The sequence below is a fragment of the Marmota monax genome, unplaced genomic scaffold, assembly GCF_021218885.2.
Source record: "Marmota monax isolate L192 unplaced genomic scaffold, Marmota_monax_Labrador192_F-V1.1 WCK01_AAM20220418_F8-fsc00153, whole genome shotgun sequence".
Lineage (NCBI taxonomy): Eukaryota > Metazoa > Chordata > Mammalia > Rodentia > Sciuridae > Marmota > Marmota monax.
This window is the reverse complement of record NW_026692146.1, coordinates 709,718-735,620: the sequence shown is the minus strand read 5'-3', so window position 1 is coordinate 735,620 and position 25,903 is coordinate 709,718. Positions and strand designations below refer to the sequence as shown.

Below are 25,903 nucleotides of genomic sequence, written 5' to 3'. Positions count from 1 at the left end.
TTTAAGGGTTCCATAACCTCCCAATAGTGCCACAGGTGGGGGACTAAGCTTTTAACACATGGTCCTTTGGGAGATATTATACAAACCATGGCATTCTAGTGACCCTGCCCTAGTGGAGAAAGAAAGGGAGCTGGATGTGGTTGCATATGTGTAACTTTCAAGGGATGCTTCTTTCACCTGGTAGACAGCATAATGCCTGGTTGTCCAATCTGCTATTGGGTGGTCTCTAACACAGGAACCTTGTTTATACTGGCAGACACCCTTGTGGCTCATGTGACCTGGGTCCAGTTGATGCCTGCCTGACCTTTGCTCACTTGCTGGGAGCCCACCCTTTTATTCTCTGCTGTCCCAAGGAAAATCCAGTCTAAACCCCTTGTTCTTCAGATGGAAGATGCAAATTCAGTGCACCACCATAAAAAGAAGCAAATTCAAATTCTTTTGCTTAAGGATCCTGAGCAAGGAAGTCACAGTGACTCAGGAGGGTAGTCCTTTGTCTCCTGGGTCACTCAAGGCAAGAATGTTAGTCAAGGGAGAGGAGACAGACAGCAAGAGCAAGAGAGAACTAACAGAATACATATATTAATATATAAATATATTAATATGTGCAATATATTAAAACAATATATATATATATATATATATATATATATATATATATATATATATATATATATATATATATATATTAATAGGATGTGGGTCATTTTGGGCTTGAGGGCAAATACCTGAATGGTTCACTTAAAGAAAGCTGCAGGGAATCAGGAAAGTGAGGAGCCTGGTTTGCTAAGCAGGGGAGATGTCTCTAAGTTCTTTCTGACTGTGGGCTTGAGCCATTTGGGTGTGATGTAGACCTGGAAATTACAAGGGTGGCTGAGCCCTGCTCATCATATGAGAAAGTTAAACTTGTATGGATGCCATACAAGTGGATGCCAAAGCAACATAAAATTATAGGAATTCTCTATGCCCTACCCCAGGCCTACTGAATCTGGTTCTCAGGAGAGGGACCTAAGAATCTGCATTAATATCTGTGGGTGATTCTCTTACCTCTGCTGTTTGAGAAGCACTTGTCTTGTTCTTTTTCACTCACTGCCCCCACCTCACCCACCCCTCTCTCTGTTCCTCCTTTCCCTTATTGTACAGTTCCCAAAAGTTCTTTACAGACTCTTCTTACTGCAAACTCCCTGACCTCAATGAGGTCCACATATTCTGTGGCTTTAACAGATAGCCTTAGAGCAACTCCTGGGCCCACTTCTTCTTTTGCTCTGAGTCCTCTGCAAAGATCCTATGGATTTTCTTTTGGCAATTAGAACTCAACATATCAAAGATTAAATTCATAACTGTTCTCACCAGGTCTTTTCATTTGTACTCTTTATTTTTGTTAGTGCTTTATGGCTTAGTCTCCTAGACTCTAAATCTTGACATTATCTCTGTATGCTTGGCTTCCCTATCCCCAACACATTCTGGCCCCTGAAATCTGATAGTCCTTCACTCATCAGAGCCTCCTGTGACCACTACCATGTCTCCTGTGTACACCTGAATACTCTTTAGCTGGCCTGTTGGGATTGGGTCCCCATCATCTTTTTTGCTCTACTCCTTTCATCCTAGCTTCATTCTTAAAAGACTGGTGTCTGAACTGGGTGTGGTGGTGCATGCCTGTAATCCCAGAGGCTCTGAAGGCTGAGGCAAGAGGATCCCAAGTTCAAAACTCACTAGCAACTTAGTGAGACCCTGTCTCAAAATAAAAAAATAAAAAGAGCTGGAGATGTGGCTCAGTGGTTAAGCACTCCAGGTTCAATTCCTGGTACTAAAAAAAAAAAAAAGAACTAGTGTCTGATACAACTGATCATGGTACCCCCTCATTCAAAATCCTTTGATAGCTCTCCATTCATTGTCTTTCGAAAAAAGCTAAAACTCTTTGATGTGACCTTAACAAGTTACTCTACCTGTATTTCTAACAACCGCTCTCAACCCTAAACAAAAAAACTCTTTAGGCACAGGGGTTATCCATAATTTCCCAAGCATTCCCTGAAGTTTTGTATATCTTTCTCACACTTTTATAATCCCTATAAATTAATATTTTCAACCTTAAGGATAAAAAAATCATGATAAAACCCACTTCAAAATTTACTTGTGGTATATTCTACAGTACAAACTGTAACTACAGTTTGCTTTTGGACCCTGCCATCCCAGCCCCCAAACCAGTGAGAAACAGGGTAGGAGTGTGGATAGGAGCCCTGTTGAGTGTCTGGCTGCTTTGTTGATTTGGACAATAAAATTGAAAGAAGCACTTTCAGCTTCTAGTGGGACTTCACCTGCTTCATCTGCCTTACTGGTCATGTTTCTGTGAAGACACATTCATTACTCATTCATTGAGTTAATATAAGCATTTATTAACCCTATCTTAGGCTGAGTAGTGAATGCAAAGATTAAGCTCTAGAACCTACTCTGTCATCTTAAATATACCTGGTAGACAATAGCAATTGTCAAAGAAATAGAATAAACTCTCATAGACTTTCACAGGTAAACGAAATCATCTTGGGATTGGAGGAGTCAGCGGTGGGGAAAATTATTGTCTGTCTTTCTCTATGTGAATGCAAACTCTGGGAGGACAAGAATCTTTGTTTTGTTCAATTCTGTATTTTCAGCATCCAGAGCAGAGCCTGGAATATAGTAGGGTTCAATGCATATTTGATGAATGAATGGGTTAAGTGAATAAAAAATTTGTATGTATAAAAAACGTGGGTTGTAACTGAGCTTCTTGAAGGCTGGTTTAATGTCTATTTGCATTTTATGCATTTGCATTTTATTTGGCATCTCTTAGGCACTCCATAAATGCTGGATGATTGTTGAGTAAAGAGATCCCCTAGCTGAAGTTTGTTTTCTTGTTACCCTTTCCCCTAGTGTCATTAGGTATTAGACTTCCTAAAGAAAATGTCTACCAAGTTGAAAATGGTTTTAAGGGTAGGAATCTTTAAGAAACCAAGAGAAAAGTCAAGGTGATAGGAAATGAGACAAAAGAAAAAGGTCAGAAAAATATCATTTTAAGTGTAATTCACTACTGTACGTGTCTCAAAGCACTGGCTTACCTTTACCTTATAGTCAACTGAAATGGAAAATTTGACCATAGCTGGTGACCACATTAAACCATCTCATTAGCAACACTTTTTGATTTCATCCAAGAACCAAATATTGCTCTATAGAAGGCCAAAGCTTAAATTTATTAAAAATATTTATCCATTTCAGAATTAAATAAAAGAGCCCTTGAGCTCGGTCTTTATCTTTTCAGAGGCATGGTCAGGCAGGCTGCTCATCCTAACAGTCTGTGCTATGTAAATGAGAAGGTGCCGGGCTGGGGGGTGATGCTACACTTTGATATTTGGGGAGAATTGTGAAGCAGTGGGCCATCAAAGGTAACATTCTGAGGTCTCAGGGGCACAGGAGTTGAGGGGTGTTGAGAAGAAAGGAAGAAAGGGCCTCAGGGTGTACAGTGATGAGTATAGTTGATAGGATATAAAGGACATAATCCTTTTGGTTACTTCCTGTTTAAGTGTTTAAGTTTAATGTCTCTCTTTGCTCACAAACCTCCAGTGGCATCTCTTCTCCCTCTGTAAAAATCAGACCATTGACAAGGTGTTTTAGGCTGATGGACTCAGGTGACCTCTCTGACCTCAGCCCCCTTGGTCCTTCCCATCACTCACTCCACTCCAGCCTCTCTGACTTCCTTCCTGTTTTCCGACTTTGACAGGGATGATCCTGCTTCAGGCACTTACATCTGCTTTTCCCTCAGAAAACTGCAGGACTTGCTCCTTGCCCCGGGTTTTTGTTTAATATTATATTCTAAGCAAGGCTTTCCAGTAAACTTTATTAAAAATTGCAGTCTCTAGTCTTCCGCACAAGGTGAGACACATTGCTAGCTCCCAACCCCCCAAATTCTCTTCTTCCTTCTGGTCACCTGGATGCCCAATAAAGACTACATTTCCCAGCTTCCTTGCAACTAGGCATGACCATGTGGCTTGGTTCTCACTAATGAAGTGTGAGAGAACTAGTTTATTAACTTCTGCCTTATTAGCCTGAAAGAGAAAAATTGCCTTTTTTTTTTTTTTTCTTTTTAACAATTTTCCCTCAGGCTGAACTCCAGAGATTCCAGTGACCCAGCTTCAACTACACAAATGTAGGCAATACCTTAGGGAAGGGCAGAGTAATGACACAGAGAAAACTTGGTCCCTGAATGACTTTGTGGAGCAGAGAGGTCCTGCCAGCTAGGACAAGACATTTGCAGGAGAAAGAAATAAACAGTTGCTGTATATTTGATAAACTTTCTTACACAACTTTCCTATACTCTAACCTACGCATTTCCTCTATACTTTCCTAATTTATTATTTTGTCCAGCACTTAATACCATCTAACATATGAAATGTTTTGTTTATTTTATTCACTATATGTCTTCCCTAGTTAGAATATAAGCTCTTGTAGGGCACAGATATTTGAGTTTGTTCACTGTTGCATCCCCAGCTCCTAGAATAACAACCAGGTCTTTATAGGTGCTCAATTAATGCATGTGAAATAAAATATTTTTGGCCACTCAAAGTGAAATCACAGCCTAAGCCATGAAGATGCTTTATTAAATTTCAAAAATCTATCTTAGTGCAAAGGGGTGGGCAGGGAGATGATAGGGGAGGGGAGTGAAAACAATGGGAAACCTCATGTCGAGGGGGTAGAGGGAAGGGGTAGGATGTCTAATTTCCCCAGATAAGCCCAAGGGGCTCTCTTATATTTGGGAGAAGGATTCCAAGGCTTCACTTAAATTCCTGAACCTACTGGTAGTGGTTTTTGAGTCAACTCCTAGAAGAGCTTAGTAGGAAGTAAGTCACTTTTTAGAAACGTCAGAGAGGAGACCAAGCATAGATACCATTTTGGACCAGATGAACTTGGATGTTCCTTTCCATCTTGACATTTTAATAGTACTTAAGATATATCTCTTTTGATTGTAAAACACATACCTGGTCAACAAATATTTTTGAGCTTTGTGGATTTGATATCTATTAAAATGAGGTAGAAAATTCATTGAGAAAAAAAATTGAATAATTATTCAATCTGCAGAGGACCATCTCAGAATCTTGGCAACATGGAAAAACGCCCGACTAAAATTTTGGAGCCCTGAAGTACAAGCTTTATCAGGAATGCACTTGTGCTAGAGCCAAAATTTTAAACTTATTCTGTGCAAAGCTGTCATCTCAATTTTACAAATCAGAAAAAGAAAATACTGAGCTTGATTTATCTACTAAAGGCTAATGTATCCTGCAAGAATTTGTTAAAATTACTCTCAGTAAGAGTCGACACGGTAAAAGCTGTAATTTCCCAACTATCATCAGTATGTGAGATTTTTGAGAAAGTCGATAGAAGCACGGGATGATTTGGTAGCTGTACCAGAAACATGGTTTTCATATCCACAAATTGCTAGAGAATAATTCGAGTGCCACTGGTTCTAAAGTGCTGCCGGCCAGCACCACCTCATTATCTCACACGCACCCCTTAATCACCGTGGCCTCAACGAGGGCCCTAGGAGCCCAGCCTGCAGAGGGAGGCCTATCCTGGAAGGAACTGCAGGCGGTCAGGGCTAGTGGTGAGTGAGCACCCGCTGCTAGCTGAGCAAACTGCGCAGGGATCGTGATCGCCAGCCAGGAGAGCTCTCTCCTTTGGAGGCTAGGAGGACAAACACCCCCGAGAACTCTTGGGTTCCGATTCACAGCCCCAGGTACCCAACCTTCTGCTTTGGCACCCATCACGTCCCGCCTCCCTGGGAGAGCGCCTCCTAAGCCAAGATCCGGAGAAGCCAGTATATCCCAAGACAGGCCATGAGTCCTGGCTCACAACGCCTGCAGCTGGCAAAAGAGAAAACACCAAGGTGCGGGGGAGGAACAGAGTGTCTCGGCAGCCTCAGGTTGTCCTACCGGCTCTGAGGAGACACGCAGAGCCTCCGTGGAGATGGATGGGGGTGGGGTGGGGTGTAAGGCTGGGGACGAAAAGGCTTTTGCAATTGACGCCTTCTGCTCCGCCCCTTTTAAGTTATAACCCCGTCGGAGTGAGACTCTTGGGGTGGGGACTGGAGGGCAGTGTCTGGACTCCTCGGCATAGAGTCACCTCCACGGCCGCAGTGTAAGGAGCTGGCGCTCTCACGCGCCGCGCAGCGCGCTGGGGCCACCAGAGGCCGTGCGGAGGCCGCGGCGGGCACAGTGGATCGCGCATCATCTGGGCAGCTGGCCGCGGTCCAGCTCCTAGAGAGACGCGACAGGCCTCTGTGTGTGTGAGAAAAAGCGAGCGAGCGAGAACTACTGCCTGGCGACTCGCGCCCCGACAGGTGCAGGCGCGCCAGCTTCCCATTGGTCGCGGCGGCGGCGGCGGGCCCCTTCCCCCTCCCCGCCCTCCGTTGGACCCCCTCCCCCGCCGCGGCGCCGGCTCCATTCGTGGAGGCGCGCGGCCGCCAGCGCGCGCACCCGGCCGCGCGTCCCTCGCGCCGTCTCCGCCCCTCCCCCTTTCCGCGCCTCCGCCGCGCGCTCGCGAGCTCAGGTAGCGGGCGCGCGGGAGCCTCCCCGGGGGCGCGCGGCCGGCTGCAGTACCCCCCCAAGCCACCCCCACTCCCGCCGGCTCGGGGGATCCTGGGGAGGGAGCGCGCGGGCTGCAGGCGGGGGGCGCTGAAGCCGGGTGCTGCCGTCGCCGCTGCCGCGGCCGCCGCCGCCGAGGCTTCCGTCTTGCTCGCTCGCGCAGCGGCGGCAGCAGAGGTCGCGCACAGATGCGGGTTAGACTGGCGGGGGGAGGAGGCGGAGGAGGGAAGGAAGCTGCATGCATGAGACCCACAGGTAAGACCAGGAGCCCGGAAAGGGCTTTCCAGTTCGGGGAGGCGCACGCAGGCCGGGCAGGGGGAGTTTGTGTCCTGTTCTGCTCCCCAAGGGAGGAATTTTTTGACAGCGCAATCTCATTGGGGACTAGGGCAATAGGACCCTCCCGATCCCAGGGAAAACCAGAGAAGTAGCTGGGGGGAGCCGGTGCCACATTGTGAGATTCCTAAGAGTGAAATGGTTAGGCCCGGGGAAAAGTGTTTTCTCAGCCCCTAGACGCTAGAAGGCTTTAGACTTTCCTGTCATGGTCACAGCCGCTGAATCCCGGGGACCGGCGCAGAGCCAATGTGCGCTAACCCCTGCTCTCCCTCCCCTCCTCCACCACTCCCGCACGCGCAGCATCCCACGGCGGCTGTTACTCAGTGTACCCTGCGCTGGGGGCGGCGGGGAGATCTCGCCGTGGGAAAGGGGGCGGGGGCCTTGCGGGGGTGAACTGGGATGGAGCCCGCGCAGCTGAGGCGCCGGGTCCCAGGGCCGAGGAGTGGGAGCGTAGCCCAGAGCTCCAGCAGCCCGGGGTATTGTCGTGTTCCACTCGTGGTTGCAGACTCTTGCAAGCTGGATGCCCTCTGTGGATGAAAGATGTATCATGGAATGAACCCGAGCAATGGAGATGGATTTCTAGAGCAGCAGCAGCAGCCTCAGTCCCCCCAGAGACTCTTGGCAGTGATCCTGTGGTTTCAGCTGGCGCTGTGCTTTGGCCCTGCACAGCTCACGGGTGGTGAGTGACCCCGCTGTGACCAGAGGGCCTGGGATGGCCATGGCCTGGCAGGGAGGGGAGCCAGATTGGCAGGACAGCCCCGCTGCACACGCCCTCACCCTGTACATCCAGACTTCAGAGATGCCTGAGAAACCCAAGGATTTCTGTGCCCCAGCCTCAGACCTACCCTTTATTCAAAACGCCTGGAGTTCCCAGAAAATTCCTCTGTGGAACCCGCACAGGTTCACACACCCACATTCTGTCTGGAGCTTCCCAGCAGCAGCCCGGCCTGGCTTCTCTGAAGAAAGAATAATAAAGTCTGATCCATTATTCTCACTTTGAGAGAAAGAAGTATGTGTTGGGGAGGAGGGGAAGTGGTGTATTTGTGGACCTTTGACCCTTATGCATGCCCTCAACAGACTGAGGTCAGGTTTCATCCTCTGGATTTAGTCAAGAGTTACAAGATCCATCTTTGGAAATGTAAAAGGTCTGAAAACATGGCCAGACTGGCTGAAGGACAGGTTTATTTGAAAGTTAACTTTCTCTTTCTTCAGAAAGTAGTGTGTTCAAGCATGTCTGCATGTTGGGGGTGGGAAGGGGATGCAGAGCTTTTTCTTCTGGAAGATTGCTTAGTTCATCTAGGTCTGATTTACAGGGGGAAGCAAGTCAAGTGCTCTTCTATAAAGTGGAAGTTTGCTGAAATAAAATTGATAGCCTCAGTCTCTGTAGGCAGATAATCTATAACATACTTGGGTTTGAGGGATAGGGCTATCTTTTGGTTGTGGTAGAGGAAGACAAATGGAGTTCCTGTCTGAATTTCAGAGCCTAAGCATGTCCCTGCCACCCCTACTTACTGCTGTCCATCATTGCTGTCCATTCCAAATTTTTGCTGAGGGCATGCTGATGTGGATGTTAAAAGGACAGAACTGTGTTTCCAGAGCTGAAATACTATTAATATGTGATTAAATTATTGCCGATTGAAAAACAAGTATTGCTTGGTATAAATAAACCATTCATGTGTTTGAAAATATTGCTGTTTAAGAGAATCCAAAGATGAAGATGGAAAAAATGAATGAAAAATTAGCCAAAGTGGGGGAGGAGAATAGCAAATTGGTCCCTAATTCAGGCATTCCATTTAGATGTGTGAAAGATACCTGGAACCTTAAAGTGTTCGTTGTGATGTGCACATCTGTCAGAATTAGGGAGAAAGTATTTGCTTTGGATATGGACCTGGTTTTTGTTTTGTTTTGTTTAGTTTTATCAAGAAGTAATTTTTTAAAAATAGAAATGTCTCTGAGACAGGCATCCTTTTCATAGAGGACAAGGTCCAGTGTGAGGTCTGACCAGTTTCTGTGTAGTCTGCCAGGGCTCTGGTCAGAGCTTCTGCCCTGCCCTGATCACTAACTACCTCTGCTTCACTGGCAAGTAGAAATCAAGGGACAGGACACCAATGGGCAGGACTGGGCCATTTCCCCTCTCCTCTTCTCTTGCCTTTGAGTTCTAACTTTCATTCCTTCCAACTAGGTCCACATGATTTACCCTCTTCCTGGTTGATGTCTCTCATGTAGATAGATGGCAGATTAATTAATCAGAATTTATCTATGTATGTCTTGTTATTGGATGTGTGAGGTCTGAGCACAGCCTGGATTTAAAGATTATGATCTTGGTCCCTCCCATTTGTATTTATTACACTTCCTTAGGACCCAGGGCAGAGCATGCCCTTCAGACTCTCCACTTACCTGTGTAGTCCATAGGGAGGTTCTTCCCCCACCCCCCACCCCCCAGAGAGGAGTAGATTAAGCAAAGAGATTCAGACCCTTGGAAAAGGGAGTGGGAATAAGAGCTGTCTTTTACGTCCCAAGTTCAGATCTTTCCCTTTAGGGAAAGGCTGGCCAGTAGCCTTGTTTCACCTTGAACTTCTTTGGGCAGAGAGTATAATTTGTTGAAGAATGTTTATCATTTTAGAATTCCTCTATGAATAAATAGTTTGGACAGAGAAGGGTGGTGGGGGACATTCTATGGAGTTCACTAAACAGAGATTTTCTTTCTTAGGAAAGAAACCCACCTGAGGTGTCCAGGATGACAATAAAAGCAGTGTTACTTTAGCTCTAGACCTATGCTCCCCAAACTTTAATGTGCACACAAGTCACCTGGGATCTTGTTAAAAGGCAGATTCTGATTCCATTGGTCAGCTGGGGTGGGGCCTGAGATTCTACATTTCTAATAAGCTTCCAGATGAAGCAGTTCCTATGGGTCCCCAAACCATTCTTTGATTAGCAATGCTTTAGACTAAGACATTCCATAAGTAAGTTGCTTCTGATTCCAGACTCCTTGCCATCATTCTCAATTACCAAATGCAAATGGCCTGCGAGGGAGCAGAAGTCTCACCCAATATCTAATCTTTTGGTGATACACAGAACTGAAAATCAGCCCTCAGAGAGTGCTTTCTTTTTTTTTATCCACAAAAGGTACATATTTAATAGACCCTGTTCTGAAATGTGGATTTTCATTTTTGATTGCTTTCAATGGAAAAGGAGTACCACAATAGTCTCAGCTAGGAGGGAGAAAAGCATGTGCCCAATATAAGTATTACAGAAAGAGCTTGAACTAGAAAGGGAGAAATTGAGAAAATAATGAGAAAAAGGAAAAGGCTGGGGGAGAACTCCATCAAAACCAAAATGCTTTGCCCTAGAAATTCAATTTTCTGAGCCTTTTGAGAGTTTTCACGGGCTTGGCTTGACTTGAAGTGACTTCTAGGTAACTCTCTTCAGGTTGTCTTTTCTGAGTTAAGAAGAAGGGCCCTCCTTTGGGGCCATTAAAACCACATACCCTGAGAGGACTTTTACTAGGTTTATAGGGAGGTACAGGACATGGCTGTTTCCACATTCTCGAACCTTTTCTTTTTATGCCCCAGTTAACCTTTCCAGAAGATATTTGGTTTTGAGTGGTTCCCTGTATAGTCACCCAGGTTTAGAGGATGGGAGCTAAGAGCTGGCTCCTTGAAGGTGAATTTCCTGTTACCAGGAGCTCAGGCTGGGCTCTGATACTTGATAGCTTGTGGTCTTGGGTCTTAGGAGCTTCAGTTTCTTCATCTATAAAATGAGGACTATGATATCTATCTTAATGAGAATGATGTGAGAGATGGAAATCTTGTAGGTACTCAGTAAATTCAGGAAGTAGTAGGGAGGAATTGTACATCATGTTCTTTTTACCTAGAAGACCCCTTTCTTACACTTCATTTCCCACCCCATCCCCAGAAAACAAATTTTTCTTGCCATACTGTCTTTCTTATTTCCCTGGTCATTAAATTCTGCCCTTACCTGGACTCCTGTTGCCCTAGGTTATCATCTTCTATCATAGTATCGTCTCGTCTACTAGACCATAAGCCCGCTGAGAACAAGAACTTTGACTCAATTCATTTCTATGTCCCAGGCACCCAGCATAGCATCTGATTAATAGTAAATGTTCAGCTAATATTGGTTGAAAGCAAGAAAAAAATTTTCCAAATTACTACCATACCATCTAGGAAATAATTTCTTGGGTGGGTTACAAATGTGCAAAAGTTTCATGATAGTTGAGGCCACCTCCAATTGTAGTTTTTCTAGGTTGGTGGTTGGTGAAAACATTAGGAAATGTCCCAGAGAAGGAGTAGTACTTAGGATGAGATGACTGGAAAATCTCAGGGGCAGGCATCTTGTATAATGATGGGGATGTGGTTATGTGCCTGAACTCTACAGGAAACAGTTTAGTCGGGTTAATCTACAGCATAGTCTACTTATAGGGAATAGTAGAGTAGAAGGAAAAATAGGTTTCAGCCTTATTATAAGGGTCCTGGAAGTCCCAATGAGGAACTTGCATGCTACATAGCAGGCACTATGGGACCCACTGAAGAATGTAGAGAAGGAGCATAATATCAGGTGAGCTGTGTTTATACTTTCTCTGCTTCCAAGCCTCCAACTTGGGGCAAGCCACTAGTCTGGCTGCCCTCTCTGCACTCCTGAGTCATGGTTCTAGTGTGGCTGGATTAAGCTTCTTGAGATCTCATTTGGGTCATGGGGCCATAGCATTGAGCTATGTATCTACTGGTAGGAACAAATGCCTTCTGACTGACCGATGGTTTGTAGATGTGAGTGTCTTGGAGTTTTATTGAGAAAAATTTTCTTACATGACAGAGTGCAAAAATCCATGAATTTAAACTACGCTTAACTCAGTCTGTAAACAAAGTCCCAGCTCCTGAAACTCTAAAGCATATTTCTTCAACAAAAGGTTGCCTTCATGTAAGCAGCATGGAAACTCTTTCAGTTTATCCACAGGATGAAATACGAAAGCTTTTGGGGGCAAAGGAAGGATTTCATATAACAAGGAGCAAATCTCTCATCTCAGAGACCTAGAGAGGCAAGACAGAATCAGTGGTTCTTTAATTCCTGAGAGTAATAACAAGTATAGGTAAAGCTCCTTTTCTAGTAAATATTGATTAGGAACATGAAGAAAAACACCTATGTTATTCTTTTCTTGATTTCAGAGACATATTTCCAAAGCTTCAGATGGAAGCTCTGGTGTAGAACCAGGGGTCCGTAGTCTTTAAAGAATGGATATAGCCTGTGTGTTGAGCTTCTGCCATTAAATGGCTCCACAGTTTTTGGCAGGTTAGGTAACTTCTCCTTGACTCAATTTCTTCCCCATCACTAGCATTCTTTGGTTCGGTGATAAGAGAAGTCCCTGCTTACCTGCACTTTTGTTTTCCATGGTTTCAGTAACCAACCATCATAGCAGTCTGAAACTATTCTGTGGAAAATTCTAGAAATAAGCAATTCATACATTTTAAAATGCATGCCATTCTGAGGAGTGGGATGAAATCTCATGCCATCCTGCTCTGACCTTCCTGATATGAATCATTCTTTTATACAGAGTACAAAAGATATTTTGAGAGAGAGACATGACATTCACATAACTTTTATTATAGTATAACATTATAATTTCTCTATTTTATTATTAGTGACTGCCACTAGTCTCTTACTGTGCCTAATTTATAAATTAAATGTTATCACAGGAATGTTTAGGAAAAGACATAGTGCAGTGTACATGGGGTTGGTACTATCTGTGGTTTCAGATATCCATAAGGGGACTGGCAACTTATCCTCATAAGATGAATTGATGGGTTCTGAACTCTGAGTAAAGGCAGGATGTCTTTTTTTCCCCTCATCTATCCTTTCATCTGTAGTTGTATGCCCTGGGGATATACAGAGAAAGGGGACTCAGTTCTTGCTCCAGAGGAAATATACAAGTAAGAAGGAGTCAGTGTCTTCTCAAAAGTTTAAATGTAAAAGGCTTGCACAAAATTATGTTTTATATGTATATATATATATATTTTAATTCAACTTAAAATCTAGAGTTATTTATTGAAACCAATGAGAAAAGTGATTTCGCAGCCTGCTTCTCTTTATCTTTGCCTTGTTTTGAAATCTCATTTGGTATTTGATAATTGAAAAAGTCATACATAGCAATGATAGGTCTGAATAGGTCCCTGGAATTAATGCCTCTGAATTGAGTGAAGAAAGGGGCAAAAAAAAAAAAAAAGGCTGATTTGTTTACAAACAGTCACATTTCAACAGGACCCACCACAATCTCTAGGACAGATATAGAAGATGCATCATATACAATATTTTTTCTATTTATTGGTCTATTCTTATAAGAACTATTGCTAACCAGGGAAGACTGGGAAGATGTGACATAATTTTAAACTGGCCCATATCTGAGTGATTGATAAAAGTTTCCAAATCATTAATAACACTAATTGCAAACATTTAGAAAATGCTTAATGTCATTTTCCACACTTCAATCATGTTAACTCATTTAGTTTCTCGAGTAGATATTGTTATTTATCCTTACTTTATAGAAGAGGAACCTGAGGCATGGAAAGATTAGTCCACTTCTCCACAGTCATCTGGCTATTAACTGAGACTATCTTTGTTATTGCAGTCTTTGTTTTAGCATGCCCACACATGGAAATTCCAATCCCTAAATACCCGCCCTCCCATGTTATCAAGTTTGACTCAAACATGTCTCTTTAAGCTGCAGTTATCAAATATTTTGAAACTTTAGCCATCTCCCCTCTGATATAAGGGAACTCCTTTGTTTTGTGACCAAAAAGAAAGCATATTAGCAAGTGAACAACAAAATTGCACAACCTGGGGCAGAGTGAAGGCCAGAGTGCTTGCCCTTGGGCTCTGAATGGAAGAAAGTAAGGGACCAGAATCCTGTGAAAGTGGTTCCTATGGGATGCTTGAGGGAGGTGGTCCAGACAGAGTATGCCCTGACTCTTACCTGCTCTGAGAGGCCAGGTGTGAGTAAGTAAATGGTTGGTCTCTTGGGCCCTCCATTACTGACATTTCCATCCCTTTCTGATGATTCTCTGGGCTGTTTATGGCTCCCAGGGTGATATCTTTCCTGGACTGCTGCTTTTCCATGCAACTTGGACGAGCCCTAACAATATGTTAGCTAATATATGCTTGAAGTGTTACTATTTGTGTAATGTTTAATTTTCTTAACACATTAAGATAGGAGATTTTGACTATTTTCTTCCCCTCCTCCTCCTCCTCCTCCTCCTCCTCTTCCTCCTTCTTCTTCCTCTCTCTCTCTCCCCCTCCCTCCCTCTCAATCTTAAGAGATATCCTCAGTGAAGTTGCTCTTCCAGGTTCTGAACATGGTCATACAAGGCTAGAGTAGGAGTTAGGCCTATTAGCAAGACTTTCCTCTTTGCATTTCTTGGCCAGGCTGTAAACCTGTCTTTTCAGTTGTATGATGTAGATGATAATCTAGCTGGTATATATTAGAAAGTAAAAGAAAAATGATATCTGAGGCTTGTGAGCCTGAGTAATAATTTCCCTGCAAGATTAAGTTTGAAGTAAGAATCGGATGTGATTGTTCATGAGATCTCAAAGTCACTCATTCTGCTGTGCAGGGTGCTGTGTTTGATGGTATGAGCTTGAGATGCTGTGTTTTAGGGAAGAATTTAGCCTAGTATTTCTTAAGAAAAAAGATGACTATGCTACTCTAAGAGAAGGAATTATCCACTCAAGAAGAAAAACAAATAGAAATAATTAAGTGAGTTGCTCACAAACTGGAATTAAAAGTACGTTTTAGAATAGCTTCTTAATAGGGAATATTGTAATTGCTTTATTAATCTTAAAGAAGGTAAACTAGAAACATCAGAGAAGTCAAACAAAAATAATTCTTGACATTTATTTGGAAATGACAATAAACTTGGGAGCTCTGTAGTGGGTGAGCCTCCACTGATTCCACTGTGGGGCAGAGGCACGTACAGGCCTCAGCGGGTCAGAGCCTATCTGTGGGCATGGGTGTGAGTGAATCTGTGTATGTGAGTGTGTTCCCAGCCTGCAGGAATGGAGTTTGGTTCTTAAAAGTGAGAAGAGTTGCAGAGCCCAGTAAACTTGATCACTGATCACGTCATCATTATCCCAATAAATTGAACTAAAGTTCAAGAGAGAGGATGAGTAAGGGTGAGGATCTTTGGAAATAAAGGTTCCACTTGGCTGTCTCCTGTTTCTGTTGAAATCAGTGACTTTAATCTCCTGAAATTACCAGCATGGAAGAAAAGCTGAATAAGGAAGGTCACTCGTGCACTATATTCTTTTTTTCTGAGAGTAACAAAATACAAAAAGACTTTATTTCTTGGGCTCAATTACATTTAGAAAAGATATATGTGGTTGAATTGGGTGAACCAGTTAGAGGGACAATCTATCAAGAAAAAGGTAAAATACATTCTTACAGTAGACTTCTTAGCATTGGTGTGTCCATAACCCAATCTAGCTAGTTGTCAAATTCAAGTTCTCTACAGGAAGACCTTTTTTGAAACTTAAACTCAGAAGTTTCTGATTTTTATCCATAACGTAAACAACAGGATCTGCTTATTTTGTAGAAATGTGATCTGTTTTTTTAAAATTTTTTATTTGTTTTAATTAGTTACACATGACAGTACAATGACCTTGACATATCATACATTTGAATCAGATGCGATATAATTTCTCATTTTTCTGAGTGTACATGTTGCAGAATCACATTGGTCATGCAGTGACATACACACACAGTAATAATAATGTCTATTTCATTCTGCTATCCTTCCTATTCCGCCATCCCCTCCCCTCCCCTCCCATCACTTCTCTCTACCTAATCTAAGGTAACGCTATTCTTTTTTGTGTTTTAGAGGGTTAATCTTATGAGAGGTTCTCAATGGTCCTTTTAGTTGGCTTCTGTTAACTAACTGAGTCCTAATAATCTAATTCAAGGATGCATTTTAAATTAACAATTTTGTTTTGGCGGGGGACACATCTGCAAATTTAGGTTATAGTATGACAGTGCATATTCAATGGCTGATGGGGGTGACCTCTGTGTTTAAATTGTACTTAAACAAAATGGGGAAATAGTCTTTTAGAAGCTTGCAGAGCCATACAGTTCTGAATGGGTATGTGACCTTTAAACAGCTCATGCAGATTTTTTTCCCTTTGGATTGTAAATGAAGGACCAGATATTTTCCCTATCATCCTTCTGATCTACACCATTTACTTTTAATAATAACTTGATGGGTATGTTTTAATTTCTTGAGGTAAAGAACGAGAGATATATATGGTCTTATAGGAAGCAGAGCCAGTTTTCCTTGCTACTGTATTAGCAGGCTGAGTGATGGTGACCTCTTTGCTGTTTCAGTTTCATTATCTGGGAAAAGGGGCCAATACTGGGACCTTCTCTGGCTGTTGTGAGGATAAAATGCATTAAAAGGGGGATGCATCATCATAACTATATAAGGTATCAATATCATGTAAAACAAACTGACAGTGAATGTTTGCTATAGTCATCATGCGGAAGGTACCCCTGCCAAGAGCTTTCATTGTCCTGCAGGGACCTAGCATGATAAATACACACGAATACCAACTGGCACAGGCCCAGACAGATGTGTGCTGCAGGCATTCACCAGATAGCCACTGATCCTGGGTCCCAATAGTCCCATAGGATCTACCACCATAAGATGGTTTAGTAAGTGGAGACTTATCTTGGAGACTCTGCGGTCAAAGGAGGAGTAAGGGAAAGCTTACCAACAAAGACGACATTTGAACCAGGTCTTGAATAATAAAATAATTCTCCATGCAGAGAAGTAGATTTTTTTTTTCCAGGAGAAAGGACAGAGTCAACAGAGGCTCAGAATGAGAAAGAATATGTACTGAAGACAAGGAATAGCTCAGGGCAGCTTTAGTAAAAGACAGATTAAGCAGAAAGAAGAGACAGGAAGGGCAAGTTGGGCCGGCATGCCCAGCTAACCACAATGCTTATGAACTTGAATGGTAACACTGGGCAACTGGGAGCCTACAAAATATGCCTTTAGGAGCATGACATGATCCATTCTTTGTTTTAGAAAGCAACTTTTTAGCAATGTGAAAGATGGAGAAGCAGAGAGATTTTTGCTCATTAAATATTTATCATGCCTCTATCAGAGTCTAGGTGGAGGATACCATGGGAAACAAAACAGTTCTGCCCTCTAAAAATTCATATTCTTTTGAGGGCCAGTGAGGAAACGATTACATTAACCCAGGAGGGACATGCCAAGGGCTTTAACTAGAGAGGAATAAATGGAGACAAGAGATGCAAAGAGAATTATCTAAGGCCAGACAGCTGGCTGGACGTGGGGTTGGAGGAAGAGGAAGAGCCATTATTAGCAGAGCCCCAGCAGTGGTGGTTTGGAGGAGAAGCTAATGAGTTCATCTTGGATGAGGAGGCTTGCCTTGCCTGCAGGACGTATATTTGAGCACCATCTGTCCGTCAGGCATTGAAAACTCAGTTTGGTACACAGGAGAGAAATTGGGCTGGAGATGGAGATGTGAGTGTCATCTGTGTTGGGAAGGCTGCAAGAGGGATCTGGCTTTCCCAAGAAGAGAGTGTGGAATGCAAAGAAGAGAATGTGCGGACGGAGCAGCCCAGGAAGCAGCCACAGTGAAGGAGAAGCTGGCAAAGAGACTGAGGAGTTGTGCTGCTAATCTGTACTGATGATAATAACTTTTTAAAAAAACCCAACCATGCTTGGTTCTGGCTATTAATTGCTCCTATGATTTGGGGGCAGAAAATTTTTTTTTTATGTTACTATTGGCATAATGTTTGGGTAATCTGAATTCTATCTAGATGTCCATATCAACTGCACAGAAAGTCAACAGGGCCAGGAGGGAGAAAGGCTGTGATTAGTGGGATGGAGAATCAGCATAGAGATGTTTGAAGCTCAACTGCAGACGAGCCGGGGAATTTCTTGGTCTTTGCTGGGAGGACAAAACTAAGAGGAGAACCAGAGTTCAACAGAGTCCCTGGGTGATTGTGTGTCTGTGTTTCCTTAGACACCTGAGTGTCTAAGTGCAGTGATGTGGTGATGGGTCACTTTATCTGCTGCTGCTCCTTTCCCCGTCCTCCTAGACTCCTGGGAATTTTTATGTACTCTGTGCTCTGGATGCAGGTCCTTCTGCTATAAATTCCAGAGCAACCCTCTCCTCAGGTCCTTCAAAGATTCAGTATTCCCTAGCTGTCAGTTATCTTCAAAGGTAAGATTGCCAGAGAATGATCGTTCTGTCACCCTACCCTTGTGACTAGCTCTGTCACCTCTGAAGCAATTCAGTTAACCTCTCCATGCTTTGGTTTCTTCCTCTGTAAATCCAGGGCAATGAGGCTCCTTTCTCTGCACTTCACAGGGGTGTGAGATGTGCAGGTGTACAGAAGGTAGTGTCAGAAGGCATTTGATAAATACAAAACAGTGATTCCTGCCTGTCTGGAGAGAGGCATCTCTCTACTGTGCCTAGGGCCATATTTTGCCTTTTGCCTCCCTGAGTACAGAAGGAGGGTGAGGGATGCTCTGCGCAGCATGTAAACGTGTGGGTCCTGACCCCGTGAAAGCTCATTTTGTGTAGACATGATGTCAGGCAGCTGGAAGAGCTGTTTTGTTGCAAAATGGGATGTGCTGGTCTGTGCTCGGTCCCTGCTGCTGGCGTGTTCAGTGAATAAGTTGCGTTTGGAGAAGGAGAAGGTCCTTGTGCCATTGAGAGGAACTTCTCAATAGCTGTTGGCCCAAGCCCAGTAGGCTTTTTTTTTTGTGTGTGTGTGTGTGCATTCACAGAAGCCTCAGGAAAACTAAATTAAACACGGGAGGCAAGCAAGCAATTCATTATAGGATTTGCAGTGGTCATGAGGGAGGAATTGCTCCAGGTGCTCTTAGCTTTGCCTCTCCCTCATCTGGCATGGTGCATGAGGCTGGAAGGGTGTGGGCATGGTGGGTCAGCCCCTACAGGCTCAGGTAGGACAGTGCCATGAATCAGGAATTGCCACAGAAGGGCTGACTGCCTGTCTTTGTGGAATGTCTCCTCTCACCTCCAGCTGCACGGTGTCTTAACTCTTAGGGATCTTCTTTTTAGCTTTGCATGTAGGATGCTGCTTCTGGCATCTGTGGGCTGGAGATCTTGGGATTCCTCATCCTTTGTGGAAATCACAGGAAATCCTCTGTGTTCTAGTGTCAGAGCACTTCAGGAAAGCAGCCTGTTAGCCTGGTGGGGGGGGATGCACCTCACTATGGCCTCTGCTCAGCACCTCACTGTCCTCAGACCTTTGTCATGTGTGGACTCCTGAAATGCCAGGGTCTGATTTGGAGAAGAGTTTCTTCAAATGCAACCTGATCTATGGGCTTTGGCTTAATAGCAGAGGGTCTTGTATGGCTTTATGAGGTAGCAGGGCATTTATCTACCCTTGAGAGTGGTTTTGCTGAAATTCTACTCTTGCCATTTTCATTTACATGGAAATGAGCCCACAGAGATCCTGCCCTTTGTCATCTCCAGATGAAGGAAGACCTAGTTATTCCGAAGCTCCAGAAATGTACAGTGTATCTAAAACTGTCCTACCTCTGTAGCAGCTGCCTTTGCATCTTAGGTGGAGAACTGCAGCCATACTCAGGGGCAGATTCCTGTCTGCTGCTGCTGTTCCAATTGTTCTTTCTTAAGTGTCTCCATGCATTGTGGTTACCAGGATCTCCAATCAAAGGCAGAACCACTTGCTGATCTCTACCTTCAAGACTGTATAGCTTGGGTGCCTCACATCTCCGAAGTGCCTTGGTCTTCTCACAGTGGCATTTTCTTTAGTGCCTGCTGTGTTAGTGTTGTGACGTGACATAAGCTAACTTCCATGGAAATTAGCCGGACAAGCAGGTATACAGGAAGTAGTGTCAGAAGGCATCTGAAAGATACCAAACAGTGATTCCTGCCTGTCTGGAGAGAGGCATCTCTCTACTGCCTAGGGCCATTTTTGCCTTCCGCCTCCCTGAGTGCAGAAAGGAGAGTGATTGTACCAAGCCCATTGTTTCTTGGGCCTTCAATTTAAGTTGGAAGGATTTTTTTTTTCAGTACAGTTCCTGATTAAGAGATATGTGCTTTCATAAAGTTAGAGAACAAAAAGACCACAAACTCAGAGTCGGAAAAGAAAGGTGATACTCTAAAGATGGTCCATTGACCTGGAAAAACCAGGATGGGACAAATTTCAAATTAGTGCTTCTGGGCCCCTTGATTCCCTGTGCTCCAAGAGATGGCAGTGCTCTTTCCTTTGCCTGGCCTTCACACAGCTGTCCCTGAGCCTGGATGCCTGTCCTTCCCCTTTCTCCCATCTGGATCCTTCTCATCTCCTAAGAGGCAGCTTCTATCACTTCCATAGGTTTTTGTGATGTCTCAGATGATCCCTGGCCTCTCCAGCTCCAGGAAATCTGTTCTCAGAAGTCTCAGAGCAACAGAGTCATGAGTATTGAGCCAAGGGAACATGGGAGTGGTCTGGGTCAGAGGTTTGCACAGAGTCCCTTGCTCCCCCATAGGATCTTTTTGGGGGAGAGGCTGAGGGAACCTGGCTGATAGCTGCCTGTGGATCCATCAGCTTCCTCCTGTGTACTTGCTCAACATGCTGTTCCTCCTTGCATTCTTTTACCAACACATGAGAACTCTGCATGTACCCCAGCCAGATTGTTGAAAAGATGAGGAAAAAGAAGGTTCCTATCACCTGTGTGACAAATTGAAGTAGTCACTAAGAACAAGAGGTCTGGGGTCAGTCATTCCCCCATCCTGGGATGGAATCCCAGCTCTCCTGCTTGATGACTTGATGTGTGTGGCAAATGACTTGTCTCTGTCTCAGTAAAATGGGGATAATGTTATGCATCCATGTTGTAGAACTGTTGAAAGGATTAAATAACTGAATATATCTATATGGATGGCATGTAGTGACATTTCGATAAATGTTGACTGTTAGAATCTTTAGTATCAGCATCATTAGGCTCCTTATTTAGAGCATCCATGACTGATTTATCTTCTTTCCATTGGACTGTGCTCTTTGTGTTCTAGATTTCTGTCAACATTTGTCTACTGCCTAATGCAAGTTGGGAGAAGGACTAGGAGAACAAACCCTGGTGTCAGACCCCACAATGATATTACAAGTTCCAGGAGGACAGGCACTAGACTTTCTCTCCAAGCACAGCACACGTGCCCAGACCCAGTTGCATGTTGGTAGCTTGATCAAAGGGTAGAAGGACTCTGCAGCTGGGTTTGACAGCCAAGGCCTGCTGCTGCATTCATAAAAGATATTGTTGAGTGATACATTTTATTATTTCGAATTCTCCCTCTTTCTCTTCTTTCTTCTGACATCTAGGTCAGATAGCAACAGTGGCTGCTGGAATGGGCAGGAAGGACAATGACAGAGTTGACATCTGGCTTGCTCTTGAGCCTTGTTCTGTTTTTGTGAATGGCAGAACTGTGGATGTGGAGTTTTTACTTACTTCCATGAGGGTGGAATCATGGTTCTCGCTCATCAGGATGAAAAAGTGAGGGAGTCTTTTCATCTTTATATCTTTATCCACTCCTTTATTTACTCAGCAAGAACTTATTGAGCACTTATTATGTGCAAGGACCAAATAAGATACAACACTGGCCCTCCAGGCGTGCAAGTCTGTCTGAGACACTATCCAAGTCAGCTTGGGCTACCATAACAAAATACCACAGACTGGATGGCTTAAACAACAGAAATTTATTTTCTTGTAGTTTTGGTGCTGTCAGAGTTGGGTTCTGCTGGGGGCTCCTTCCTGGCTTGCAGACAGCTGCCTCCTCAATGTATCTTCACATGGACTTCCCTTGGTGTGTGTTCAGGGTAGGAAGCAGGAGAGAGAGATTTCTGATGTCTCTTCTAAGGAGGACACTAACTAATGGGATTGGGGCCCTACCCTAGGACTTCATTTAACATTATTACTCTTAATGGCTATATCTCCAATTATAGTCATATTTGTGGTTAAGGCTTCAATATATGAATTTTGTGGGACACACTCCAGTTCTTAAAAGATGCCAAAGGAAGACAAATGTTAATTCTAGTGACAAGCTCCTATGAGGACTCAGAGCTCTTATTCCAGCCAGGGGGAAATCTGGGAGGGCTTCCATGAGGAAGTGAGACCAGAGCTCCATTCTAAAGCAATTGGATGAAGAAAGAGAAGGAAAAGCAATATGAGCAAAGGTGTTGCTACATAGAACTGCCTGTGTCCATATGTGTTGGTGGTGGGTAGAATGACTGAAAGCCATTTACTTATTCATGAATTTCACTAAGTCATTCACCAAACATTTCCTAAGGTTTACTCTGCATGTAGACGCTGATGGTGGGGTCCAAGGAAGACGTGGAAGTTCAAATTTGCAGAGTTTCCCAAATTACAGGGCCATAACATTTGCTCTAACCTAATCAACCTACTGCTAGACACTCGCATTATTTGATTACAGCTGCTGGCCACTAAAAATCAATTGCAAGTGGCTCTCCAGGCCATGCAGTGGGCCTACCCCTGTTTTAGGTCAGGTAAATATTGAATTAATATGGGGACTTGGCCTGCAGAGAAGTGATGGGTTAATAGCTATAGTAATAGGGAGTCTGTCTCCAATTGTATTTTTAAGTCATTTCAAATTTATCTTTTATGGGGCATTTTCTTCTCTCCTAGTCAAAACATTGCCTTTGTCCTCTTTTATTCTTCTTCTTGTGATACTTAAAACAGATGGGGCATCTGAATGATTTGTGTGTCACGGTGGGGCTGGGGGCATGTTCTAAGGGAGACCCACAGCCCCTTTTGTGAAAGAAGGGGCTTTGTGCAGAATGACAGGGCAGTGGCTGAGTCAACTGCAGTCTAGTTCTCTCTGAATATAGCACATCCTAGAGGTTCTTAGACTCATGCACATGGACCACCTTCTGGAGATCTCTGAACCCTCCTTGATCCCACCCGTGACATGTACAAACATGTCTGTGCATTTCTCCGAAGAGGATCTGTAGCTTTCAGTAGACTCTCAGATGGGTTCATTAACCCAAACAGGGTTAGAAAAGATCACAAATGTAGAACAAACTTTTTAGAGTGAGTCTGTGGCTATGCTCTGGATAGAGATCATGCAGGAAAGGAAACAGTTTTTGAGAGATTTGGAAGTGATTTTTTCCTACTTATGAACCAATGCCCTTCTGTGAAGGTTTTGGGCTTCCCTGCCTTTAGGAAAAAGTTCATAATATACTAGAGAAAGAAGATACAGAGAAGAGGAAAAGCAGACAGTGCTGGCTGGCAAATCTACCTGGACTGGCAGCTGTCAGAGAGTGCCTCCTTTAATTTAACCCTTCACCTGCCTGGCAATTGCATACACCGCAATGTAGAAAACTCCTCTGCTGTGAGTGCCTGTAATCCCAGCTACGTGAGGAGTTGAGGCTGGAGGATCGTAGGTAGGTTCAAGGCCAGCCTGGGCAAATGAGTAAAGACTCTGTCTCAAAATAAAATTAAAAGGTCTGGTGATGTAGTTCAATGGTATAGTGTCCCTGGGTTCAATCTCCAGAATTGCAAAACAAAACAAAACAACAGCAGACCAAAAACTCCCGCTGTTGTTAAGTAGTTTCTATATAAATATTAAAGGGAGAAATAGATATAGAACAGGTGGAGTAATTTGCAAACTTGTACCAGAGACTCCGTTATAGGCAAGGCATGTGTGTAGCAGGGTAGGAGAATCTGAGATGAATGATAGGCAGGATCCAAAAAGCCTGAGTTTTTAGAAAATTATGAGTGGAAAATATTTGTCTTTATTTTTCTCCCTGAAAATGTGGACAGAATGAGAAATATTCCAATAAACAGGCAAAGGCGATGCTTTTGTCTCAGTTATCTCTGTAATTCAGCATGTTCTTATGACATATTGAAGCATCATAGACTTCATAACTGTGATTATGCTGCTGTTTCCAACGTTATAAACGGATGGTTTAGTTGCATATGAAAACCGTTATTTTTTTGTCCAATAATGAATATTAGAAAGGTAACAAATGTCCCTGCTGTTTTAGATCCATGGTTCTCCTAGTCTGGGCTTTGGGATGAGGTATTTGAGCTGGAGGGCCTTAGAGGTCGTATTAACACTGGTGAGAAAATGAAGCCCTGAAAGTGGGATAAGGTGCAGCTTAGTGGCAGAGCTGGAACTGGGACCCGAGACCCTGGTATGTGCTCTTGGATGAGGCTTCTTGGTAACATCGTTCATCTTCTTTGAACAAGGAATCAGAATAGGACCCACTTCCTGAGGGTTTCGTGGATCAAATAAGATAACACAAGGAAAAGCATTTGTTGGCCTGGCCCTAAAACAAGCTCAGTGAATGCCAGCCATCATTGCTGGTGTCATTCCTTATCTCTGATGAATCTTGTTCTCCATCACTTTGTCTAAAAACTTCTTGAATGCCCCCCTCCCCACCTCTTGAGTAATGTAATTTCATATGCATATGAGTTGCTAAGTACTTCTTTTAATTTCCCTCAAATACAAATACCCTTCTTCTAGCTTCAGAAGGTGTCCCCTAGTTACAGGGAACACTCAGATAATCTTTGAACTTCTTTGTGGAATTTAGTATGCTCTTGTCTTTCACAGTCCACCTCCCTGGGAAGGTCACTCTGTTTGTTCCAGTTTCATTATTTTCTCATCTGTTTCAGTCTTGCTTGGCTGAGGGGCATTAAATGGTCAGTTGCCCAGGCAAGTGGGCAGGCCCAAGGCTGGTGTCTTTTCTGATGTCAGAACATTGTTGACAGCCATCTCTGCAAGCACACTGGGTAATGTGAGTGGTACTAAGCAAGAGCTTGCTGTCTGGTGCACATCCAAGGCAAACTGTGGCCTCAGGTTTTATAAAAACAAAGAGCTTCATTGCAAGGGATCTGACAAAAGAGGTTAGGAGATAGAAACTCAGATCTGCCGACTGGTTGGTAGCAGAGGGATTTGTAGGAAGGGGGAGGAAAGAGGCTGCTTGTTGACTGGAAGGGAAGAAAGGGAGGTTTCGAAGTTATTTTGCAAGACATAGAATGGCATGAAGCCTCTTCAAAGCTCGCTTGTTTCTTTGGGGGATGGAGTTATCATGTTCAGCACAGGGGATTTTGAGCTTGTCATGTCCAAGGATCATTGACTGGTTGAGCTGATTTCTTCTGTGCGTGTCCAAACTGTCCTTCAGTGGGCTCTAGGGTTTTTCCTGAGAGATAGCTTAAGCACTTTGATACTTAAGGGATTTATTTCCCACTGTGTCCGGGCCTTAGCTAATTTCTTTAGCTCCAGGGCACAGAGCCCAAACTCCCAGGACGTTTTGTGGGGTACCCTCTTGCGTAGGTAGGAGCCTGATGTTTCATGGACACTGTATAGTATGAGCTGTTTTCCTGGAGCTGGGCTTGCCCACATGGAAACTCAGAAGCAGAACTATTAGCTTTTACTATGCCTTACCATGGTGACATCATCAAAGCCAACCAGAAGCAAAATTAGGATAAAGCAGATTATGATTTTTGTGAGAATGTTAATTCAACACCGTGTCTCTAAAAAGGAGAGAAATAGTATTTATCATGCTTAATACCTTGGAACTAATAACTGAGAAAATTAGAAAACTTTTCTGTAACAACTAAGTTTGGCCCTCCGTAATCATAAATTCCACATCAGTGGATTCAACCAACTGTGGATTGAAAATATGTGAAAAAATATTTGAAAAAATTGCACCTAAACTGGCTATAAATAGTCATTTTTCTTGTGATTATTCTCTAAACAATACAACTATTTACCCAGCATTTGCATTATATTAGGTATTCTAAGTAATCTAGAGGTAGTTTAAAGTATACAGGATGATATGCATAAGTTGTATGCAAATACTACACCATTTCATAAAAGGAACTTGATCATCTGCAGATTTTGGTATCTGGCAGCAGGAGGGTGGAGGCGGGATTATGGTCCTACCTGGA

General features: G+C 43.6%; 1 protein-coding gene and 1 long non-coding RNA gene across 6 annotated transcripts in view; one reads left to right on the top strand and one right to left on the bottom strand.

Moving 5' to 3' along the window:
• Positions 1-6,400, bottom strand: part of LOC131423273 (uncharacterized) — a 37,490-nt gene extending 31,090 nt beyond the window's left edge. Inside the window, exon 1 of the long non-coding RNA XR_009224616.1 lies at positions 6,334-6,400. This is a non-coding gene — a long non-coding RNA (uncharacterized LOC131423273). The remainder of the gene's footprint in view (positions 1-6,333) is intronic.
• The window catches only part of Susd4 (sushi domain containing 4), a 187,090-nt gene that overhangs the window by 43,409 nt on the left and 117,778 nt on the right, over positions 1-25,903 (top strand). For 2 of the 5 annotated variants that reach the window (XM_046419059.2, XM_046419044.2), the window contains exons 1-2: positions 6,725-6,857; positions 7,441-7,614. The exons of 2 other annotated variants lie outside the window; for them this stretch is intronic. In XM_046419059.2, coding sequence (XP_046275015.1) covers positions 7,476-7,614 — 139 coding nt within the window. In that variant the 5' untranslated portion in view covers positions 6,725-6,857; positions 7,441-7,475. Of the gene's footprint in view, positions 1-6,194; positions 6,359-6,724; positions 6,858-7,440; positions 7,615-25,903 lie in introns of those variants that run through there. One more of the 5 variants, XM_046419051.2, reaches the window with a different exon arrangement.